The sequence below is a fragment of the Coptis chinensis genome, chromosome 6 (assembly GCF_015680905.1).
Source record: "Coptis chinensis isolate HL-2020 chromosome 6, ASM1568090v1, whole genome shotgun sequence".
NCBI lineage: Eukaryota > Viridiplantae > Streptophyta > Magnoliopsida > Ranunculales > Ranunculaceae > Coptis > Coptis chinensis.
In genome coordinates, this window is record NC_141461.1 from 7,542,505 (window position 1) to 7,568,380 (window position 25,876).

Genomic DNA, 25,876 nt, shown 5'->3' on the forward strand with positions numbered 1-25,876 from the left:
ATTAGTTCATTGCATTTGCATACAGTTTATGACTTCCTGTTAATAACTCTTTGAGGTTAGTTCAATATATTTGCATCTAGTTTTTTATTATTTATGCTTTGAGGTTAGTTCGATGCAATTACATCCGGCTTCTAATTTTTCGTTAACTATTCTTTGAGGTTATTTCAATGTATTTGCATCTAATTTCTGATTTTCCGCCAATTATTCTATGAGGTTAGTTCAACGCAGTTGCATTCGGTTTTTGATTTTCTATTAATTATTTGTTGAGATTAGTTCAATGCATTTGCATCCAGTTTCTGATTTTCTGTTAATTATTATTTGAAGTTTGTTTGATGTATTTGCATACCGTTTCCAATTTCCCGTTAAATATTTTAAAAGGATTTGCATCCAATTTATAATTTCTCGCTAGTTATTCTCTGATGTTAGTTTAATGCAGTTACATCCAGTTTCCAATTTTTAGTTAATTACTTTTTGAGTCTGGTTTATTGTATTTGCATAAAGTTTTCGATTTTCTATTAATTACTCTTTAAGCTCAGTTCAATGTATTTGAATCCAGTTTTTGACTTTTTTTTTAATTATCCAATGTGGTGTGTAATACCAACTTCAAATAGGACATAAAAATAAATTATGTTTAATTTACTATGTGGGATCGTCATAAAAAATTATCGAGTTCCCGATTTCCTGTTAAATATTCTTTAAATTATACATGACTAACAATGTAGGATCTTCAAAGATTATCTACGAACGTGTGATGTTATATTAATTATTCTGAAAAATATTGGCAACTATATATACAAAACTATTATATATGAATATTATATTGATCACTCATCCAAATTTCTTATAACGTGAAAACCCCGCTATCCATTTAAAAAAAAGAACGTGCCCTTGATAAAACCCTTCAACTTCATTTTGTTGTTTAATAATAGAAGTTTGATTGAAGTTTTGTAAGATTGCCTAATAAGGTGAAGTTCATTGAAGCTACTTGAATAGCAAGGCGTTCCCAATCATACAAAAATAGATAAGATAAATACTATTTTAAATGCAAAATTATATTTATTGAGACATTCTCACAACATATAACACAACTATGTTTTGAGGTTAGTTCAATGCATTTGCATCCAGTTTCTGATTTTCAATTCCGTTATTTATTTTTTATATTAGTTCAATGCAGTTGCATTTAGTTTCTGATTTTCCGTTATTTATTTTTTGAGGTTAGTTCAATGCATTTACATTTAATTTCCTATTAATTGTTCTTCGAGGTCAGTTCAATGCATTTGCATCTAATATATATTTGATTTCCCGTTAACTATTCTTTGAGATTATTTTAATGCATTTGCATCCAGTTTTTGATTTCTTGTTTATTATTTAATAAGGTTGCATTTGCATATAGTTTCCGATTTCCCGTTAATTATTATTTGAGGTTAGTTCAATGAATTTGCATCCAGTTTTTGATTTTCCGTTAATTATTTCTTGAGGTTAGTTCAATGCATTTGCATCCAGTTTATTTTTTGAGATTAGTTCAATGCAGTTACATCCAGTTTCCGATTTCCCATTAATTATTATTTAAGATTAATTCTACGCATTTGCATCATGTTCCCAATTTATAGTTACTTTTTCTTTGATGTTAGTTCAATGCAGTTGCATCCAGTTTCCGATTTCCCATTAATTTAATCATTGAGGGTTAGTTCAATGCATTTCCAACCAGTTTTCGATTTCCCGACAATTATTTTTTTATGTTAATTCGATGTATTTGCATCTAAGTTTTGATTTCCCGTTAATTATTCTTTGAGGTTAGTTTAATGCAGTTGTATCCATAGTCCAATTTCCCATTAATTACTTTTTAAGATTAGTTAGTGTTTTCATTTGCATCAAGTTTTTAATTTTTCATTAAATATTATTTGAGGTTAGTTCGATGCATTTGCATCCAGTTTTCGGTTTCCAATTAATTGTTCGTTGAGTTTAGTTTCATGTAGTTTACACTTAGTTTCATGTTGTATCTTAGTTTTGGGTGTACACTTAGTTTTGAGTTTACACTGTTGCTTATTTTATGATTAGTTGACTTTTATTTTTCTTTTTTTGTCCCAGTCACATGTGAGGTTAACAAATGTAGAAAGTAAATGTTCATGCAACTCAATTCATTTTTTCCTTCGATATTTCATTGTCTTTTTCTAGAAAGAAACTTTGTTATGTTAAACTTCACCTAAGATTAGTGTGAAAACTATTCTTTGTGGCCTAAGAGTTTTAGGGTGGAAGCTTTTGTTTTTAGCAATTTAGTTTTTTGTCTCCTATTTTTTTTTCGTAATTAGCTATAGTGTTTAGGAAAAATTGAAGAATCTATGAAACTTTAGATGGGATTGTTTCCTTCTTTATATTATATTTTTTTCGTAATTAGTAATAGAGTTTAGAAAAAACTAGAGTCGATGTGCGTGCTCAAATTATCTAATTTTTCCATATTAGTCTCCTACTTTTTCGTAATTAGCCAAAGAGTTTTACAAATATTGGAAGAGTTTAGAAAAAACTGGAGTCGATGTCTTTTTCTAGAAAAAAACTTTGTTATGTTAAACTTCACCAAAGATTAGTGTGAAAACTATTCTTTGTGGCGTAAGAGTTTTAGGGTGGAAGTTATTGTTTTTAGCAATTTAGTTTATTTGTCTTCTATTTTTTTTTTCGTAATTAGCTATAGTGTTTAGGAAAAATTGGAGAATCTGTGAAACTCTAGATGGGATTGTTTCCTTCTTTATATTATATTTTTTCGTAATTAGTAATAGAGTTTAGAAAAAACTGGAGTCGATGTGAGTGCTCAAATTATCTGATTTTTCCATATTAGTCTCATACTTTTTCGTAATTAGCCAAAGAGTTTTACAAATATTGGAGGAGTTTAGAAAAAAACTGAGTCGATGAATGCTCAAATTAAATATTAGTCTCCTACTTTTTCGTAATTAGCCAAAGAGTTTTACAAATATTGGAGACTCTGTGAATGCTCAAAAAATAGAGCCAAGAGGGTACAACTATAATATATATCTAAAGATAAATATGCATCTTTCATGCATATAATTAGTAGTTGACCCTAAATACAATAACCAACTCTAAATTGACATCAAATTAGCTGCTAATTGGGGTGCACAATTTTATGTTCTTGGTACCATTAAAACAATAACTTTAGAGTTAAACTCTAGAGCCACACTCTCATATGTGTCTTTCAAGTTAAACTCTCCTCTTTGTGATGCATTCCATATGATGCATTCCATATGATTCGATCTTCTCCTCTTCCCACCTTGACCTCCTCTTCCATGTTCTCTTAACTTTACAACTTTCAATAGTATAGACAACTACCAAAGAGTTTAGGCATAAACAAATGAAGAGAAAACTCAAGTCTTTTTTTCTTCCAAAGCTCTCTCAAGAGAGGCACCAAATCCAAAACCTTAACAACCAATTTTGTCTCTCTCAATTTCTAAACCCCAACTTTGTTTTTATAGTGTAGTTGAAATTTCGGTGGAATACGAAATTTCAACCCATTTCGATAACCAATAAGCTGTGTAGAAATTTTCACTAGAATTAGCTACGACAATGCAACACTTATTTTGAATTCGTGATTGTGAGCTTACTTAAAAAGAGAAGATAAACCATCAACTAGCACTGCTCCTGACAACTATTTAACTCGTGAAAACATCCAACCAGCAACACCACCTACCCTTAATTATATTAAGTTAGAGCATCATCAACGCGTTGTTAAAAAAAAAATTGACTGTTATGTCTCACACTCTAATGTTTCTCTCTTTTCTTTCTCTCCCTCTCTCTTCTCTCTCTATCTAAGTCTAGCCCCCTTTTCACAATGCCCTCCTCTTTCTCTTTTCCCTTCTCTCTTTTTATACTTCTCCCTCTCTTTTTCCCCAGCCCTCCATTTGTCCCTTGATCTCGTGGTACGCCTATCTCCACGTGTAGGGTGTCGTACAGTAACTTAGGGTTCACGGATCGATCCTGTGCACCGCACCTTCGCAGTATATGTTACCCCAGGTTCACTTCATTGTTGATCTGTCACCTCCTAGATCCTACCACTACAGATGCCCCCTCTCGAGGCCGCGATTCTCAGAGGTCGGGGTTAAGAGTCCTCGCACTCTCTCTCTTCGATAGCCGCGGTCCATCCCCCCTATTGTACCACTGGACCATGCGTGCTCAACACGCGCAATGGGCCAGTGCCTCTTCGAGCTTTGTGCATCCACGCGTCACTTTTTGGCTGGTCCTTGGGGGTGTCTCCTCGATTTCAGCACCTCTGGATTACGGTTTTACCCCTCTTTTTATAAAAGCCCGCTCAAACTTCTCTCTCTCTCGTTCAGACTCTTCCTCTCGCATTTTGCTCTTCCTTTGCTCCTCCCCCTACCTTCGTTTCACTGGTTGGTGGTTGTGCTCCTGGTGTTTGTTCCACCGCTTGCCTCCCCACACAGGACTAATCTTTTCAGCATTTCTAGGTTTGTCTCTCTCTCCAACTCTCACTCTCTTATGTTGTTTTCTTTTATAGAATTGTTTCTTCCTCTCTCCCCCTTTTGAAAAATGTTCATCTTCTCCCTCAATTTGGACTCTTTCTCTAATATCGGACTCCGCCTCAGGGCAACAATTTGCTCTTCCCCCACCGCCGCCTCGTAGTCGTAGACCTAATTTAGAGGCAGTCAAGGTGGCTTATGGTATTCCTAGCTGATGTCATCCTGGAACACGTGCCTGACCTCACCTACTTTCCACATTTAGTCCCTCATAGGCCGGGGTGTCTGGTGGCCACGGTTGGACAAATTGTCGCTGGACTTCACTTCCCCCTAACCCTTTTGGATGTCGCAGTATGTAACCATTTTAAAATCCCTCCCTGCCAAGGTATCGGTAATTTTTGGCGCCTCATGTATGCCGCGAACCATTATAACAAATCTGGTGTGCCTAAAATAACATGTCGCGATATGGTCGCTCATTACTATATAAAAAGAAGTACCAAGGATGTTAGTGTCGGCTATCATTCCTTCTGTGTCCGTCCCAAGAAACAGTTGTTTGTCATACGCGTCACCTCTTCGGACAAGATGTGGCACCACTATCCGCTGTATGTCTCCGGAAATTTTCTATCCGCAGATCTACCCCCTACCTTGACTCTCACTCATCTCGCTTTTTTTCCCAGTGGTGAGTTACCCTTGCATGTGCAGTTCGCTGTATGAACCCTAATATCATGATCTCTTTTCTCTGTTCAGGTTGGAGACCGGACTTGAAGTCTAGCATTTATGCCGGCGTGAACTCCACCATATTCCTAAAGCTTCGCGACCTAGGCCCTTCCCAAGCAGTGGTCCTTGGAGTTGACCCCCACACTTGCACCCCTCTGCTATCCGACCCTCAATTGCAAATCATTGGAGCCTACAGCGCCCCCTTTTACTGTCCCCCTCCTCCGAAGGAACGCAAACCCTAAGCTTCTCCTCCAGCCAAAAGGGCCCCCGCCAGAAAGCATCACCTACTCCCTGCTAATACTCGCCGACCTGCGCCCCTCACTACTCATTCCCCATCTGCTCGCAACTCCTCTCGGTTCTACCAGTCTCTTGTCACTTGGGAGGACCAATACCACTCCCCTCACTCCCCCACCGTTGACTCCCCTTGCTCAGATATGAATGTCTCCAAGAGAAAGCTATTTGACAGCGACTCAGACGATGACGCGGTGACAGAAGTCGTTCCTACCGCCCCCACAGCTCCCCTCCAGGATTGCTTCTCAAGCGTCCGCAGACCTCGACTTCTGATAAACCAATCTCAACGGTCGTTGCTCCCCCTCCCACTGCTCCTGTTCGCCATACACAGCGGCCGGGAAAGGAGTTTGCAGATCCCTCAACTGCCTTTCGCCCCCTATTCAAGGTCTGCAGTCGTACTGTCAATATCAATGACTCAGCCTTGGAGAATCCGCCGTCGCCTCCTCCCTATTCTATGGGTCCCACCTTCCCAAGGACATGGAATACGCAGAAGAGGGCTCATTTGACCAACACCGGACCTCTTTCTACACTGGCTGGGAGAAGTGCACTCCCATTTTGTCTTCCTCTCAGTTTTTATCTTCCATCTAGGTTGTGTTAACCTCTCTCTCTTTCTTAGGTGAGCCTGGATATCTCTTACATGATTCGGTGATTGTTCAGCGCCCGGTCCAAGGTGGAATCCCTAGAGGCTGAAGTCCTTCTCCTGGAGGCATTGAAGGAGACCTGCGCTCAACTCAAACAAGATCTGGAGGCTGTAGCTCTGGATAAGGTCAAGGCTCAGGATGAACTCAGGGGGGCTGAGGCTTCTCATCAGGCCTACATGGACACGGTCAATGATCGCCTAAGTAACCAGCTAGAGACCCTCCTTCAGCAACACACCGAAGCCCTGGCCACCCTCTCTCAACAGCACAAGGATGCCACCGCGGCTCTTCTAACACAACATGAGTCGGACATGGATAAACTTCAAGAGCGCTTTAAATCCCTGGCAGACAAGCGGGTGGCCAAAAGATCAAGGAAGAGCATGACCGCCTTATCAAAGAGGGCCGACTCCTTCCTGAACATCCTGCCCCTATTGAGGAGTCCGTAGTTGCATTGGTCCCAGGGGTCCCCGACCACCCTACCGATGCTCTGGAGTCTGGCACTCTTCCTGTCATTGTGGCTGAGGTTATTGACGCAGCTGCGGATGTGGCCATCAGTGACGCCGCGGATGCAGTAGTTGCCGAAGATGTTTAACTGTTGTGACTCTTGTAATTTTGCTTCATTTTGCTACTGTGTATCCTCTATTAACAATGGTTTATTTTGCTAAGTTTAAGGAGTGTCCATTTTTTTACTCTCAATTAATGATTCATCTTTCTTTCTTGACAAACTCTCACATGTATCCATCCTAGATATGTTTTGTGGGCTTCCAAGCCCTCTCCTGCCTAGGTCATATTTGTCCTCTTTTGGGGGAGCAACTCCCCTTGTTCCCTGTACTCCCTGCTCAACTCAGACCTCATGTCCGCGAAAAGGGCAACCCACTTTTGCCCCCAGTTCGCTGTAGACCTCATGTCCGAGGAGGGACAACTCGTCTTGTCCTTGATAGAGATTTGGGACTCTCTTTCGCGAACAGGCAACTCAGCTTGCCCTTAGTTCGCTTTGGACCTTACGTCCGCGATGGGCTCATCCCCCTCGCTGCCTCCACTCTGAAGCGAAATCAAAACTCAAAGCAACATTGTCCACCCAAAAGTGCTATGGTTTTATATATTTATAAATAGCTCATGTAGTTGACGACAACTTCATATTACATTCAATAGTGAAACTTTTTCAACAATCTCACATTCCAAGGTCTCTCTACTAATTTTCCTTCCATGGTTTGTAACTTGTATGTGCCTGCCCCTTCAACGTCGACCATAACATAGGGTCCCTCCCAATTTGGACCCAACTTCCCCTCACTCGCTTTCTTGGTGCTAGGGGTCACTCTGCGAAGCACCAGGCCTCCCACTTTGAATCTCCGCAGCAGCTTCACCCTCTTGTTATACTGCCTTTGGAGGTGGCGGTGATACTCTTCCAGCCTTATGCGCGTGGTGTCCCTTCTTTCTTCGGCCAAATTCATATCCCTGGACAGAATGCCCCAGTTTGACCCATCTTCGACAGCTCTGGTTCGGGTGGTAGCCGCCACCATTTCTGACGGTATCACTACCTCTATGTCATATGCCAACGAAAAAGGAGTCTCCCTAGTGGTTGTCTGTGGTGTAGTGGTAGTGGTTGTCTGTGGTGTAGTTCGATAAGCCCACGACACATGGTTCAATTCGTCGGCCCACGCCCTTTTTTTATCCTCCAACTTCCTCTTGAGATTGTTAAGTATGGTTTTGTTGGAGGATTCAGCATGTCCATTGCCCTTGGGGTTGTATGGGGTCGAGAATCCCTGTTTCACATGATAGGCTTGTAAAAACTCCTTCACCTTAGAGCTTGTGAACTGGGTTCCGTTGTCCGCGATAATAGCATAGGGCAGCCCGAACCGGCATATTATGTTCTCCCACAGGAATTTGACCACTTGCACCTCTTTTACTTGCTGCAGCGGCACGACCTCATTCTATTTTGTAAAATAATTGGTAGCAGCCAACATGAATCTCCTTTTACCACTGGCCATGGGCAGCGGTCCTACAATATCGAGGGCCCATATCGCGAACGGAGGGGAACTAGACACATTGTGCAGCGGCTCAGCTGGGGCAAATATTAACTGAGAAAACCTCTGACATTTCTCACATTTTTTGGCAAACTCCACAGCGTCTCTCTTCATGTGAGGCCAAAAGTATCCTTGCATTAATAGTTGATGGGCCGTTGTCCTGCCTACTGAATGGCTCCCACAATCTCCCCCGTGTAACTCCGCTAGCACCTCTTGCGCCAGCCTCAGCCCCAGACATTTCAGTAAAGGCCCATTGAAATACTTCATATACAGTTCCCCTCCCATCAGTGTATACCTTTGTGAAGCCTGTTCTAGTCTTTTCTTTTCTTTCTTCTCACTCACCTCATGCCCAGACAAGAATTGCTTGATAGGCTCCATCCATCATCTATCCTCTTCCGTGGTATTCAGCATCTCCGTAGGTTCCTCGATACTTGGTCTGTCCAACCTCCTTACTTTGATAATCCGCTCCTCCGATCTTGGCATGGCTGCGGCTACATAGGCCAGAGCATCTGCATGACGGTTCTCCCCGCAGTTCAAATGTACAAATCTGATCCGTGTGAACTTCGCAGCCCACCTATGTAAGACTTCCAAATATTTCGCCATTCTAGGACATCTCGCTGCAAATCCGCCATTTGCTCTACCAGATTCGAGTCTGAGTATACGGTAAGTTCTTTTACGCCCAAATCCTTAGCCATCCTCAAGCCCGCAATCACCGCCTCATATTCCGACTCATTATTTGTTGCCATGAATCCCAACTTCATTGTTTGTTCCAGCCTATTGTTTTCCGGCATAACCAGCACCACACCTATTCCGCTGCCTACATATGTCTCCGATCCATCCGCGAACACCCTCCAACCATTCCTCTCATCCCACGGGTTTAAGTGGTCCTGTTCCTCTTCTCGTTCAGGTTCAGGACCATCTCTCCCCCCCCCAAGTGGGATCTTCTGCATGAAACTCTGCCAAGAACTCCGCCACTGCTTGAGCTTTCTCCGCTGTCCTAATTTGATATTGGATTTCATATGAACTCAGCATCACGACCCATTTCAACATTCTTCCAGACTTTTCAGCTTTCAGAGCTTGTTTGAGGGGCAAATTTGTCACCACGATCACTGCATGAGTTTCGAAATATGGTTTCAACTTCAAGGCTGAGAATATTAATGTCAGAGCATACTTCTCCACTCGGTTGTACCTAGTCTCCGCATCTAACAAAGTTTTACTCTGGAAATACACTGGCTTTTCCATTTTATCCACAACACGGATGAGGACCGAGTTGATCGCATACTCTGTAACCCCCATATACAAATACAATTTCTCTCCTAGTTCGGGTCGCAACAACAAAGGCGCTTCTCCGAGATATCTTTTTAACTCCTGAAACGCTTTCTTGCACTTTGATGTCCATGCAAAATCTGTGGTGTTTCTCAGCAACCTATACAGTAGCCTACACTTATTCGGATGATTTTGAAATGAATCTGTTTAGGGTCGCGACTCTTCCTGCCAATCGCTGCACCTCTTTCACCGTCTGAGGGGATGACATTTCCACCAAGGACCTTATCTGTTCGGGATTAGCCTCTATCCCTCGTTGCATCACAATGTAGCCCAGGAATTTCCCGTGGTGACTCCGAACATGCATTTCTCTGGATTGAGTTTCAAATTATGCACTCGTAGTATCCTGAATGTCTTCCTTAGCCCTTCCAAGTGCTCTTCCTCTGACATGCTCTTCTCCACCATATCGTCTATGTATATCTCGATTCTCTTTCAAATTAATTTTGTTCTCGAACATTTTCTCCCCCAATCGTTGGAAGGTGGCTCCTGCATTTTTTAATCCAAATGGCATTCTCGTATAGCAGTATGTACCCCCCTCCACCACGAAAGACGTCTTTTCCTGGTCCGGTCCATACATCGCAACCTAATTGTATTCCATAGATGCATCCATAAATGAAAACATTTTGCGCGGTCCTATCCACCGACTTATCTACTCGCGGCATATGATAACTGTCTTTGGGGCACTTCAAGTTTACATCCGTAAAATCAACACACATTCGAACCTTGCCATTTTTCTTTAGAACCGCGACTATATTGGATAGCCAGTCTGTGAATTCCACCTCCCTGATGATTCCCGCTCCTTTCAGCCTAGCAACCTCCTCCCGGATCTCTTTCGCATACTTAGGCCTCACACTCCTCATCTTCTGTCTTACTGGTTTTGCATCCTCCCTCATATGCAGTCGGTGACATGCAAAATCAGGGTCCAGCCCTGTGATATCCTCTATCCCCCATGCAAACACATCCCTATTCTCTGACAGACACTGTACTAACTTACTCTTCCATTCCTCCGTCAAGTTAGACCCTACTGATGTAAATTTCTCTTCTTCACCCCCCAGATTCACTACCTTGATCTCATCTAAAGTCTTCGGTCCCATTACTACCACGGCCCCGCACTGTAATTGCTATGTTTGTCTCTTCCTGGGGTTCAATGATTCTCCTCCAGGTCGCGGACCATCCTTTTAACGATATCCTGATGACTATTCTTAGATGCCACCTGATCTCCGCGGACTTCATACATTCCCGTTGAGGTGGGGAATCGAATAACTTGGTAATAGGTCGAAGGCACCGCTTTCATTTCATGGATCCACCTCCTTCCTAGGATCGCGTTATATTGGGAGTTGGAATCGACCACCATAAATCGAGAGAAAACAGTTACAGGCCCTGTCATCACTGGTAACAAAAGCTCTCCCATAGGCTCCATGACACTCCCATTAAACCCATACAAATTGGACTGTGGCGGCCTGAGTTACCCCGGGTCGATCCTCATTTCATCCAAAGCTCCCTTAAACAGCAAGTCTACCGCACTGCCACAATCAATCAGTACTCTTTTGACCATGTAATTGCCCATTGCCACAGTAATGACCAACACATCTTCATGATGAGTATCAATGGCTCAGAGGTCCACACTAGAAAATACAATCCTATCTTCCCCGTCCATTGTCCCTGAACTAGATCGCGGTCCTCTGGTTGCCTCATTGATCTGCTGAATACTTGCTGTCCTTCTTACCTTATCTCTGTGGGCGTTATGACTCAGAACTTCTCCACTAAAAATAACATTAATGGTTCCTAATATTCTCCCTAGAGTTGGCATCTGCTCCTCATTCGGGGCCTTTGCTATAAATTCTCTCATCATTCCCTTCTCTATCAACCTCTGGACCAACCATTTCAACGCATAACAATCATTAGTTTCATGATTTTGCATCTGGTGGTACGCATAGTATGGCTTATTCGGCATCTCGGTAGGGACGCTTCGCGGTCCCTTGTACCCCTGCACGTTCTTGATCAACGACAATATCTCACTCAACGGCCTGTTTAAAGGCGTATGTTCAAGCTCGCGGTATGGCTTCCTTTCCCTCTGTTCCCTTCGTGCTATCTCTCTACTCCTTTCCGGATGCAATGGCTGTCCGCGATACCTTCCATTGCCTCTATCCGCCGACTCCGTCTTTATGCGATCCCCTTCTTTCTCCACAAATGACACATCCTTCGTTGACCTCTTAGAATCCTTCTGCATTGTGTCCTCGTATTTAATGTACTTCTTTACCCGCGGATCTAACTTGTGCAAGGTCGCAATCTCATTCATTCTTTACGACCGGACCGATGGATTTTGTTCCCGCCGAGACCTCTTTTGAACGCTATCACTGCCGTCCTTTCATCCAAATTCTCCACCTTCAATGTCTCGGCCTTGAAGCGGCACAGATACTCCCTGATAGATTCCGCAGACCTTTGTCTAACATTGAACAAGGCCGCGATGTCCACAACCCGCCTCTTTTGATGTATAAAATGATCTATAAACGCCTGCTCCAACTTTTGAAAATTGGTTATACTCTTCAAAGGCAACCGATAATACCAGTCCGAAGCTCCCCCTTTCAAGCTGGCTGGGAACATCATGCATCGCATCCCATCATACCGTGACTTTTGCTAGAGAGGCATCTGTTGTCTAAAATGATGAATGTGATCTGCTGGGTCTCCTGTACCATCGTATCTTTCAAACCTTGGCTGATTGAACCATTTTGGCACCTCCGAAGCCCATATCGCATCCGCCAGCGGGTTGCGGTTCAGCCCAACCACCACTTGACTGGCCACGCCCGTTTGGGTCTTCACCTGTTGAAGATTCGCCTCTCGGTCGTTGTTTATCATTTCTTATACTTACTCCATTGTAAGGCCCGCTACTGGATTTTCTACGAGATCCGGACCCTCTTCTTCATTGTCAAACTCCTCACTTGCTTCCGCTCTCCCTTCCTCCTCTGCCGTTTCTCTTTCTTTCCTTAGTGCATCATTCTCCTCTCTCAATCTTGCGATTTCTTCCTACATTAGCCGTGTCTCCTCCGCGGCCGTTCCTGTGTCTGTTTCTTCTCGCTGATCTCCCCTTTCGCTACTTACAACTTCCGCCTCCATCTCCTGCGCCACCACCTTTCGCAGTCGGCCTACTCCTTTCTTTCCTACGGCTCTTTTCATGCTGCTTTTGTTCTTGTCGGTTCCCACAGACGGTGCCAAATGTTATGTCTCACACTCTAATATTTCTCTCTTTTCTTTCTCTCCCTCTCTTTTCTCTCTCTATCTAGGTCTAGCCCCCTTTTCACAATGCCCTCCTCTTTCTCTTTTCCCTTCTCTCTTTTTATACTTCTCCCTCTCTTTTTCCCGAGCCCTCCATATGTCCCTTGATCTCGCGGTATGCCTATCTCCACGTGTAGGGTGTCGTACAGTAACTTAGGGTTCACGGATCGATCCTGTGCACCGCACCTTCGCAGTATATGTAACCCCAAGTTCACTTCACCATTGATCTGTCACCTCCTAGATCCTACCACTACAGTGATACATCAGCTTTTTTTGTCGATCAAAATTGCTATTTTTGTGTCAAATACCAACGCATTTTTGCTAACGGGAATAGTTGTCCCGTCCAACATTTTGGGCCCAAAAAAATATAGCCCGTTTTAATTTGTTAATTTTAATTTTTTATTAAAAAAAATTGAAAAAGTTATGGACGGCAAAACTTGTCCCGTCCAACATTTTGGGACCCACATGCAAAATCGAGAAGTTTTAATTTTTTATTAAAAAAAAGGAAAAAATGTTGGACGACAAAACTTGTCCCGTGCGAGTCTTTTCTATATTCTTGACGAATTTGGTTTCAGATTTGACAATTGTTAAAATAAAAACGATATTTTTACAATGCGTTGGTGGCGAAAATTGCCAAATAAATTGTCAACTGTCACATTGGAAATGGATTATAACAATGCGTTTTGATGATGCTCTTAGTAGTGTTAAATACCAGCTTTCAGATATGGACATGGGGAATTTTTACTGGTTGCAGGGATAGGACTATGAAATCTCGTAATATATCCTATTGAAGATTTATTGAGGAAGTTGTAATGCTAATAACGAGATATCTTCTCTTTTTAAGTAAGTTTACAATCACGAATTCAAAATAAGTGTTGCATTGCCGTAGCTAAATCTAGTGAAAATGTCTACACAGCCCACATATCATGTAGCTATGTTCCCTTGGTTTGCCAAAGGACATATCAATTAGGGGTGTGCATGGTACCCAATTACCCGAATCCGAACCCAAACCCAAACCGAAACTATTTATAGCGGGTCTGGGTCTTAAAATGTTAGATCCATTTAAAATGGGTCTTCAAGAACCGACCCGATAAAGAACCGAAACCGTTAGAACCAAAAATAATAAAACCGATGGGTATCCGAACGAAACTGGAACCGATTAGTTTGATTTTGATATATAAAATTTAGTATTATATTACACTAAATAAAGACAAACCCAAACATTATTATTATATATAATCTATATTTGTTAGGTGTAAATTAAAATTATATTAAATATATATAACATTTAGCATAATAATAAATGTGTGTTATTAAATACATATTTTATAATATTACATTAAATATGTGTATTATAAATATTAATAATAATGTTTACGTGTCTACGTCTATATGTATAGTTGTATACTATGAATTAACTAATGCACTGTCTATATTAACTAATGCATGAACGTGTGCGTGCTTGATATATTACATGTATATATATTAGATAACGAATACGTGCAATGCTAACTAACAATTGTTGTACATGTGGTATTTATTCTATATATGATGCATTACGTATAGTATAATATATATATGTTCGTATTAAAATATATACATTCGTATAATGTATGAGAATGTATTTAAATTTTTTAGATAACTTTCAAATATTATTATTGAATTTAGGACCATTACTTCTTATGAGAGGACAAAAATATTGATGACAAGTGTTATAGTTGTTGTAAACAAACTTTTATATCGGTTATATAACTAAAAATAATAATTTTAGCAATAAAAAATATATAACCCGATAAGGAATTGAAACCGGAACCGGAACCGAAACCGATTTAATTAATAGGTATGGGTCCGGTTTTCAAAATATAAGAAAAAACCCGAAAAAACCGAACCCGATAAGAACCGCTAAAAATAGACCCAGAACCGAAACTAATAAGAACCGACCCATGAGCACCCCTAATATCAATCCATTTCTCCACGTCTCAAACAAGTTAGCTGAAATTTCAATAGAATACGAAATTTCAATCCATTTTGATATAACCAACCGGCTGTGTAGAAATTTTCGCTAGATTTATCTACGACAATGCAACACTTATTTTGAATTCGTGATTGTAAACTTACTTAAAAAGAGAAGACAAACCATCAACTAGCACTGCTCCTGACTATGGACCAAAATATCGCCGATATATCTGATATATCGCCGATATATATCGGTATTTGGTACACCGACATCAATATTTCCGACATATATCCACCGAATATAGAATTTTTTTTTCCGATATATATCGAAATTTCCGATATAAAACTTTATATCGCCGATATACTCGATATATCCGATATTTACAATATATATCGGTTGATTTTTTGACCATTTTTTTAATATAAATCCGATATTTCTAATATATTTTCGATATATTTATGATATTTATGATATTATATGTTCCGATATTTCCGATATTTTAAATAGTTTGGAATGGTCACCAAAAAAATAGATATATCTTATATATCCGATATATATCGGTTTTTGGGTAGACCGATATATTGATCGATATCGATATTTTGGGCCTTGCTCCTGACAACTCTTTAACTCGTGAAAACATCTAACCACCAACACCACCTACCCTCAATTATATGAAGTTAGTAGTGTTAAATACCTGGTTGCAGGGAAAGGACTTTGAGGATTTATTGCGGAAGTTGTAGCGCTAATAACGAGATATCTTCTCTGTATAAGTAAGCTTATAATCACGAATTCAAAACAAGTGTTGTATTGCCGTAGCTAAATCTATTGAAATTGTCTATACAACCCACATATCATGTAGCTATATTCCCTTGGTTTGCCATAGGACATATCAATTAGGGGTGTGTATGGGTACCCAATTATCCGAACTCGAACCCGAACCAAAACCATTTATAGTAGGTTTGGGTCCTAAAATGTTAGACCCATTTAAAGTGGGTCTTCAAGAACCGACCTGATAAAAAATCGAAACCGTTAGAACCAAATAGTAAAAAACCGATAAGTATCCGAACCGAAACCGAAACCGATTAGTTTGATTTTGATATATAAAATTTAGTATTATATTACACTAAATAAAGACAAACCCAAACATTATTATTATATATAGTCTATATTTGTTAGGTGTAAATTAAAATTATACTAAATATATATAACATTTAGCATAATAATGAATGTGTATTATTAAATACATATTTTATAATATTACATTAAATATGTGTATTATAAATATTAATAATAATGTTTACGTGTCTACGTCTATATGTATAGTCGTATACTATGAATTAACTAATGCACTGTCTATATTAACTAATGCATAAACGTGTACATACTTGATATATTACATGTATATATATTAGATAACAAATACGTGTAATGCTAACTAACAATTGTTATACATGTGGTATTTATTCTATATATGACGCATTAAGTATAGTATAATATACATATATTCGATTTAAAATATATACATTTGTATAATGTATGATAATGTATTTAAAATTTTTAGATAACTTTCAAATATTATTATTGAATTTAGAACCATTACTTTTTATGAGAGGACAAAAATATTGATGACAAGTGTTATAGTGCCAGTCAAACCAACTTTTATATCTTTTATATAACTAAAAATAATAATTTTAGCAATAAAAATATATAATCCGATAAGAAATCGAAATAGAAACCGAAACCAACTTAATTAATAGGTATGGGTCCGGGTTTTCAAAATATAAGAAAAAACCCGAAAAAACCGAACTAGATAAGAACTACTAAAAATAGACCTAGAACCGAAACTGATAAGAACCGACCCATGAACACCCCTAATATCAATCCATTTCTCTACGTCTCAAACAAATTACTGAAATTTCAATAGAATACGAAATTTCAATCCATTTTGACGTAACCAACCGGCTGTGTAGAAATTTTCGCTAGATTTATCTACGACAATGCAACACTTATTTTGAATTCGTGATTGTAAACTTACTTAAAAAGAAAAGACAAACCATCGACTAGGACTGCTCCTGACAACTCTTTAACTCATGAAAACATCTAACCACCAACACCACCTACCCTCAATTATATGAAATTAGTAGTGTTAAATACCAGCTTTCAGAGATGCACATGGGGAATTTTTACTGGTTGCAGGGAAAGGACTTGGAGGATTTATTGCTGAAGTTGTGGCGCTAATAACGAGATATCTTCTCTGTATAAGTAAGCTTACAATCACGAATTCAAAACAAGTGTTGTATTGCCGTAGCTAAATCTATTGAAAATGTCTACACAACCCACATATCATGTAGCTATGTTCCCTTGGTTTGCCATAGGACATATCACTCCATTTCTCCACGTCTCAAACAAGTTAGATGAAAGAGGCCACAGAGTCACCTTCCTCATTCCCAAGAACACACAGAACAAGTTCAACCATCTAAATCTTCATCCCCATCTCATTCAGTTCATTCCACTAACCGTTCCTAAAGTTGATGGTCTTCCTCCTGGTGCTGAAACCATGTCCGATGTACCTATACAGAAAGCATCACTTCTCGCAGTAGCATTTGATATCTTAAAAGGCCAAGTTGAGATTGCTCTTCACAAGCTAAAACCTGATGCAGTTTTCTTTGATTTTGCTTATTGGCTTCCAGCTTTGGCTGTCCCACTTGGGATAAAATGTATTTTCTTTTCTATAATTAGTGCTGTTTCAAGTGCTTATTTTCTTGTTCCATCAAGGAAACTTGAAAAGGGACAGCACTTCACTGAACTTGATTTGATTGAACCGCCACCAGGTTATCCAAGCGCTTCACCTTTTAATTATCTTCCTTTTGAGTTGAGAGATGCCAAAGATTTTTTTTCAACCGAGTTTCATGGTGGGATTTCGTTCTTTCATAGAATTATCACCTCTATGACAGAATCTCTGGCACATTGTTTCATAACTTGCAGTGAACTTGAAGGCCCTTTTTGTGATTACATAGAGAACCAGTACAATAAGCCAATTTTGCTAACAGGACCAATTTTGCCTGATCCTTCAAGTAATTCGCCGTTGGAAGAAAAATGGGCCAAGTGGTTGGGTGGTTTTAAAGAGGGCTCAGTTGTGTATTGTGCATTCGGAAGTGAGTGCGTCTTACAAAAGGACCAGTTTCAAGAGTTAGTTTTGGGACTAGAGCATACTGGCTTGCCATTCTTGGTGAGATTGAAACCTCCGTTTGGGTGTGAGACACTGGTGGAAGCTTTACCTGAGGGGTTTGAGGAGAGGGTCAGGGGAAGAGGAGTTGTTCATGGGGATTGGGTTCAGCAACAACTCATCTTAAAACACCCTTCAGTAGGGTGTTTTGTTTTGTGGGCCTGGGTCTATGTGGGAATCTTTGATGAACACTTGCCAAATAGTTTTGGTACCCCACCATGGGGATCAGTTTGCAAATACCAAATTCGTGACTAGAGAGCTAAAGGTTGCTGTAGATGTAGAAAGGAGGAAAGAGGATGGGTGGTTTACAAGGGAAAGTGTGTTGAAAGCAGTGAAATTGGCGATGGACGAAGGTAGTGAAGTTGGTGGAGAAATCAGAGCTAACCATCGAAAATGGAAAGATTTCTTGTTAACTGAAAGCCTCGAGTCAACTTACATTGACACTTTCATAAGCAAATTACAAGCCGTTCTCAAGTGATTTCAACGCCAGGCAGTGTTACTAAGTTGCTCTGGAATGGGTGTGGTTATGTTTGTATTTGATTATTGGAGTCATCTCATTATTTTTTTTCGATAATCCAATTGGAGTCATCTCAAGTATTGTATTTTCCCTGATGTTAAATTGTCTATCATATATGTTGGATAGCACCTTTACAAAGCACCACAATTTTCACCGAGGAGCGAGTTAATCAAGTACTGCCACTACCAGCATTCACATTCTTATTCATGTGGTATGTTAAAATGCAGCACCGAGTTATGGTGGGTAGCTCTAATTTTAGATTGCACTCTACACCACGTACCCTAATTTTAAATCTAGCGACTAGCTTTGGAAGCCTTCGGCCTTCCCCTGTCTGTGGGCCAGTTCCACTGAGGGCTGTCAATGGGTTTCGATAATCCGATAATCGATCCGAATCAAACCGATAAAAAATGGTTTGGGTTGGAATAATTTGATTTATTTTCTACCGACTCGAAACCAAACCGAACCGATAAGATATTAGTTTGGTTTCAAGTTTGCCTTCTACCGAACCGATATGAACCCGAACCGATAAGATGACATTTTAGTAATATTTATGATTACTTTTGTATATGTTTATCAATTATGTGATTGAAATTAATTGATTTAATTTAAGATTTAATTGATTTTATAGTTTTCGGTTCGGGTCGGTTGGATTTGGTTTGCAATATTTTTTATCGGTTCGGTTCGATTTCGAATTCTCAATTTTCTTATCGGTTTGGTTTGGTTTCGGGTTCCTAACTTTCTTATCGGTTTGAGTTCGGATTTTCCAGAACCCGACCTAAACCGATCCATTGACAGCCCTAGTTCCACCATCAACTTATGCATCTAGCTATCAGGGAATACTCATTCGCAAAGCCTTCCCCCCAATGGGTCAGTTCCAACACCCGGGCTTATGTGCCTAGTGTTGCGAGCTAAAAAATAAATGGCCATAACAGCTACCCAACAAGAAAAACATGTTTTTCGTTTCAAATGACTATAAATGAATAAATAAAATCAGACACAATCATCCATCACAAATCCCTTAACACATAGTAAAAAGTACTAATTATATCATATTAAGAAATTGTTTTACATAAAAAAAAATCAAATAATGATTTAATACTAGACAAAAGAAACTTAGAATGGAGGGGGTGGACTGTAACCAATGAACGACCTTCCTGGAATATAAGGATCAACATCATAATACACCGTGTTCTTTATCTTATCAAACCCATGCTTGAAAACTCCAAAACCAAATATAAACCCAATCAATATAACCAGCATCCATTCAATAGCACTTATAAAAAAAAACGCTATAAATGTTTTGGGCATAGCATTTGTTGATTTAGTGCTATGTATTTTTTCAGCTGGACCAACATCAATTAAGCCCATTCAAAACGAAAATCTTAATTTTCAGCCGCGCTCTATTTTTTCTCATTTTCCCCCTTTCCAAATTAAGAACCAAAGAGAAAACACAGCCACCAGCCACTGTTCTCTCTAATCCAAACGCTCTTTCTACCACCTCCAACCACCCACTACCACCTCCAATCACCGTGCCACCACATTTACACCACCGACCCCATCAAAAAAATTTCCTTCCTTCCATCTCAAAACAAGTCAAAAGGTTTTATCGTAGGTACTCACCTTTTCCTTTTTAAAAAACCCCATCTTCTCATTTCATCTTTATTTTTAACAAAAAAAATTATGTCTTTTGAATTATTTTGTTTTTCTTTTTTATAACAAAAAGTTTTTGAAATGAAGGCATACTCTATAAGTATTTTTTTTTCACTTTCGTTTCAGTCTCAGTTATTTCATCTTTATTTCAATTTTACTTCAATTGTTTTTTCTTTCTTTTTTGTGTACTGGGTGTTCAGAGTGAATAGATTTAGCCAAACAACGTGAACATCTCAAGCTCGTCAAATTTATTCATCTTTTCATATTTAATTCTAAAATTGTATTTTCTTGTACGAAGTCAAACTCCAACTTAGTCGCCTGATGATTATTTGTGAATTTGGCTTTTCAGTGTTTTACTTCAAATTTGCAGTGATGGCTTTAAACGATTGGAAAAAAATAAATACATAAAAGAGATAGAGATGAAGAGAAAGAGAGAGAGTTGTGTATATACCGAGTTGATTGGTGTTGCTAATAGTTTGATTTGTTATCTTATTTCAGTAATCAACCCACGTTGACAAGTTTCATCGATAGCCGACGGAAGGTTTAAACTTTTTGAGAGGTATTATCTAATTTTTAATTAATCATGAATTGAGGTGTTTGTATGTTATGTTGAATCATTTGTAATTAGTGAATTATGAATTGGGGTTATCTAATTTTATGCCAAAATTGTTAGTAATTAGAGAACACATTGAAACATGCATCATTAAACTAGTTTTATATATATATATATATATATATATATATATATATATATATATATATATATATATATACACAATCTTTTCTTAAAAGTAGCTACTTAAATTAACTTAAAATAAGTACGTAAGTAAAACTTCACCTAGAAAATGAATTCAACCCTAATGTTTTGTGGTTATGAAACACTCATCATAAAGATTATCTCCACAAAATTTCAACTAATTTGAAAACTTCTAACATAGATAAAAATTGTTGTTATCTTTAAAAAGAAATCTAATGGTCAAGAAATGTCGAGTTTTTGCAATCATTTTTTTCCAATGTTAGAAGTTTCCAAATTAGCTGAAATTTTGTGGAGATGATCTTAATGTTGATTATAGCATATCTACAAAAAATTATGGTTGAATTCATTTTCTAGGTGAAGTTATACTTACGTACATATTTTAAATTAACTTAAGTAGCTACTTTTTAGAGAATGACTATATATATACAGCCCGGCTCCTAAAAGGACCTTAAATAAGGACCAAATCTAAAACAACCACAACTTTACCTACAAAATGATTTAAAATATAATCTTTTGTGCATATGATCTACTAGCCATAAAGAACATCTCTACAAAAATTCAACTCGTTTGATATCCTCTAACTTAGATAAAAATTGTTGTCCATTTTTTAAAAATATCTAACAATCCATAAATGTCTATATTTTGCAATCATCCTTTGCCAATGTTAAAAATTGTCAAACGAGCTGAATTTTTGTAGAAATGTTCTTTATGGTTAATAGATCATATGTATAAAAGATTAGGTTTTAAATCATTTTGTAGGTGAAATTGTGGTTGTTTAGATTTGGTCCTTATTTAAGATCATGTTAGGAGCCAGGCTGTTATATATATATATTGATTAGTAAGCCTGTTTTAAATAAGATTAGTAACCCTTTGATGCTGGCGAGGTTCGATCCCCATACCTCTGGTATCATCACCCAAAGGTTTTATCGACTTTGCTAGTTGCCAGCTAATATTCTCCCCTTGTTACGTCTATAAACTCACCTTTAAAAAATTATATTATATATTATACCCCTCTATTCTTCCACTTCTCCCATTAACATAAGCTCACCACCGTCTCTTTGAAAATTAAAACTCTCTAATTGGATAAACTGACCACTCAAATATTCACTCGATCTCTTTTACAAACCTTTATTATATTCTAGTTTATACATAATGATAGCAATTGAATCAACAATAGATTGTTCAACCCCATGACTAACACTGGTAATAATTTTTTTTTTGGTAATTGGTAATAAATTGTACGATGTATTATGCAATCGATCATCTTTATATAGATGTAAAAATCTTGTTCAAATTTAGTCTTGAGATAGTCCAATTTGAACAATATCTTATAATTATTCTTTATATATATATATATAATAGTAGTCCCTTTTCAAGCTCTATGAGGCTGTCTACGTAAGCAAATTTTAAGTACCCACTTTACTCATGCGAAATCTGGAAAGGAAAAAATTACTCACGGGAAACAAGGAGAGAAAAAAGGAAAATAAAAAAGGAGAGAAAAAAGGAAAATCAAACTTTCAACACAAAACACTAAATTCCTCTATTCTAAAACCCATCCAAAGATTAATCTAAACCCACCAAAGCCTACATAATGGAAGAAATAACCAATACTCACAAACAAGAAACAACGAAGAAAAAAAAACTAAACCCAAAAAATACAAAAAGTGCACGAGTAGCCTCCTTCTCCATTAATCGCGCTCGGAAAAGCCTAAATCGGTATAAGTCAAGTCAGGCAAGTTTTTTTAATTTTCCTAATCAATTATTCACAATTTTTCGTATTAGCCAAACTTGGGCCATGGAAGGATTAATCAGTCTCCAATCCTTGCTACCCACTCAGTCCTTTCCCTCCCACCCACTACAAGTGGCGAAGAGACTACTTGGCAAGATAACAACTTAAGATCGGCTCTGCTATGTTTTATGCATCGCTTTCAGAGCTCAATGAGGTATCATGGATTTTTCCTTATGGTATCATGGATTTTTTTTTAATAGTAGTGATTGATTGACTGAGCCAAGACTGCATCTCTTAATCGATTTCCCAAGAGCTTATTATATAATAGCAGTCCCATTGAATTAACCTGCGCACTTTTTTTCGCACTTATTGTCTATTCGTATCTCGAGGTAATTTGTTTCAAACCTCGATGCTTCATAATTATCCAAATTGTTGAAATTTTGATTGAGTTGATTGATTATATGAGGTTTTTTATTGGAGTTTTAGGATTTTTTGATGTTTTAGGGTTTGGTTATTCATGTTAATGGGGTTTTTGTGTTTTTCATTCATTTAGGAACCGATCCATCTATTTTTAGTTTGAAATTTTGTTTAATTGAACCATTTTTAGCTTTTCTATTGATTATTCATCGTTTTGATTAGTTTGATGAAATTGTATTGGATTCATCGCTCATACATGTCAAAATTTTGTATACTTTTGATCTCATCTCTTTTAAAGACAAGTAATTGACATTCTTTTCAATAGAGTGGTGATAAGAGCCCAAAACTGTAGTTTTAACCCCTTAATAATCATACTGTTAGACCAATTATGTGAATAATAAGTAAGAGTTAACACTGATTACGCGTTTTTATGCATTTCAGGCTTCAAAGTCCATTATGTGCAGAAATGTACCACTTTAGCGAGATACAGGAGCAAAAGTCAGCAGAACTTCCGAAAGCCGTATCTTTGGACTCAGACCTCGGAATTGGGCATACTTTATGTCAAAACGACCGGCTCGGAAAGAGCTTTGTAATGGTCCAAGCCTTGACCCAATCAGAGGAGCAGAAGTGGACGAAAAGTCTGTGGAAGTCAACTGCAGCTGAAGAGGCCTTTTTGGATCGAAAGAATTGGGTTTGGGCTGATTCTCCGCCCAAACCATGGCTCCAAGCCCATGCACGAATTTTGGATCTGAATGTATAAGAACAAAAGCTTAAGTCTTTGTTAATGGTAGATAGTTAGGTTAGAAAATAAATTAGATTAGTTAGCCTCCATTAAACTTTTAATTCTAGATCTAGTTTTCATTAGATTAATTAAGTTTAATTTCATTTCAATTCTTGTTTTAGATTAAACTCTCAAATTATTGTTCTTGATTGATTAGATAATAAAAATAGTTATTTAGTCAATTTCGATTTATAGATCTAAATTCCATTATTGTTTGTTATCATTTCATAGTTATTAATTAGATTTCGATTATTGTTTAGTGAAATCGCATAAAGTTAGAATCTTTTCATTATGTTTAGTTTAGATTCAATGGGAATTGTTAGTTTGATGAATCAAGGCTAAATCCTCCATTAGAGGGTTTGATGAAGCCTTGATGAAAACTTAGTGGTTAGTATAGAATTGGTTGTAGAATCTATTCCACTCTAGAAAGTCGTGTTTCGGCCATGAGAATGGGTGGACGACTTCACATGCTAGTTAGTACTTTCGGTAGAAATGCCATGAACACTAGGGATTAGAACTCGAATTTCTTGCCGAAGAACGCGTGAGAATCGAGATACAAGAATCTATCCTAGGTTATTAAGTTGGATTCGAGGTGGATTCAATTCCCCTAATCCTTTATCTAGATTCAAAACAAGCATATTTCCATAGTATTCAGTAGTTAAATTCAACGTAGACTCATTTTAGTTTCATCGTAGTATAACACCCTTCAGAAAAGCTCTCATTGACTTAAGAGCTTAACTAGTTAGACTTAGAAAACAATCCATGCTAGAGAACTAGGAGTGGAACTTAACTTCAGACTCCATTTAGTGCAATTCGATAGATTTGAGAGTAGAAGATTTGATAATAGACTCGTAAAAGTTTAAGTTTAGTTTACTTTACGTTTTGGATCGTGTAGTTCATTTCAGTAGGTAAACTATTGACATTTAAAAGTTATCAAATGGCCACGCTGCCATCTTAGTTGCACTTTAGCATTGTTTTTTCTTTGTAGAAGTAGTCATTTTAAGTCCCATTAAACCCACCCACCCTTGTTTGATTCATACCGTGGTTATTCGTTTTCATAAAAATTCGGAAAAATACACCTGAGCGCGCCGCTTCAAAGGAGAGCCACGACCGCTTATGTTACTTGGAATTTCAACAATACACCGAAGCGCCCGCTACAATGAGAGAGCCGACCGCTAAGTTACTGGAACTTCAATTTACACCGAAGCGCTTCGAATATAAACGCTACCGCCAGCCTTAGCTGAAATTTCTGGATTTCCCCCGGGTTTGATTCAACTTCGAAGTTGTCAAGTTTTTCAGTGTTCTAATCTCTTATTTACACTGAACACGCGTAAACAAGACGCTTATTCATAAGCGAAGCAAGGACGCTTATCGTATTCCTTTCTTCCACTCCTCGCGATCTTCGTCCGGAGGAGTTTTAATTCTAGTATAATCGGGCTTGTTTTCCGTGAGAAATAAATACAACACGCTTATCTAGAATTTCACACACTACACCTGATATTATGGGTGAAGAAAGAGAGACTCTCTCTCTCGACTTTTATAAAGCTTTGAGCGATAGCCCTAAATCTTGCATCGCTCTAGTTAGACTCAACGGGGATTTTCGAATCCCCAAATATATTTAATTGCTATTACCCGCTTTTTCATGGGTTAGACCATGAAAAACCCTATCAAAGACACGCGTAGGGATTGAACAAGTCCTCATAACATTCCACCATCCTACGGTTGGTACGGAACAGATTAAACTAAGGGTATTTCCTTTCACATTAGCCCGATAAGGCGGCTGCCTTGGTTTAACCGCCAAGCTTTAATTCTCGTGGACTCGTGGGCCAAACTTGTTCAAATTGTTTATGGAACATTTTTACCCACCCCTAAAGACGGATGAAATGCTTTCCAAGATTCACTTTTTCATTTAATCCTCATGAATCATTTTTCGAGGCTTGGAATCGCTTTCACCGACCGCTTTATAGAGTGTCCACACCATAACCTAGCAAAGACACGTTAGTTCGCGGCCTTTTCAAAGGACTTCAACATCATCATAAAGAAGTCCTTGACATAATGAATGGGGTAGTTTCCTAAGTAAAGGAGCCAATGAGGGCTT

At 38.4% G+C, this 25,876-nt stretch overlaps 1 protein-coding gene and 1 pseudogene across 2 annotated transcripts; one reads left to right on the forward strand and one right to left on the reverse strand.

The window, feature by feature from the left end:
- Nucleotides 1–7,269: 7,269 nt before the first annotated feature.
- Nucleotides 7,270–8,386, reverse strand: LOC147491193 (uncharacterized). Its single transcript, XM_086567200.1, has 2 exons — nucleotides 8,243–8,386; nucleotides 7,270–7,887 (listed from the first exon to the last, which is right to left on the reverse strand). Exons 1-2 carry the CDS (start codon nucleotides 8,384–8,386, stop codon nucleotides 7,270–7,272), a joined length of 762 nt encoding a protein of 253 aa, XP_086423326.1.
- An 8,132-nt stretch (nucleotides 8,387–16,518) lies between these two features.
- Nucleotides 16,519–18,599, forward strand: LOC147491194 (anthocyanidin 3-O-glucoside 2''-O-glucosyltransferase-like; annotated as a pseudogene). Its single transcript, XR_015199393.1, has one exon. The product of XR_015199393.1 is annotated as an anthocyanidin 3-O-glucoside 2''-O-glucosyltransferase-like (transcript).
- Nucleotides 18,600–25,876: the final 7,277 nt, after the last annotated feature.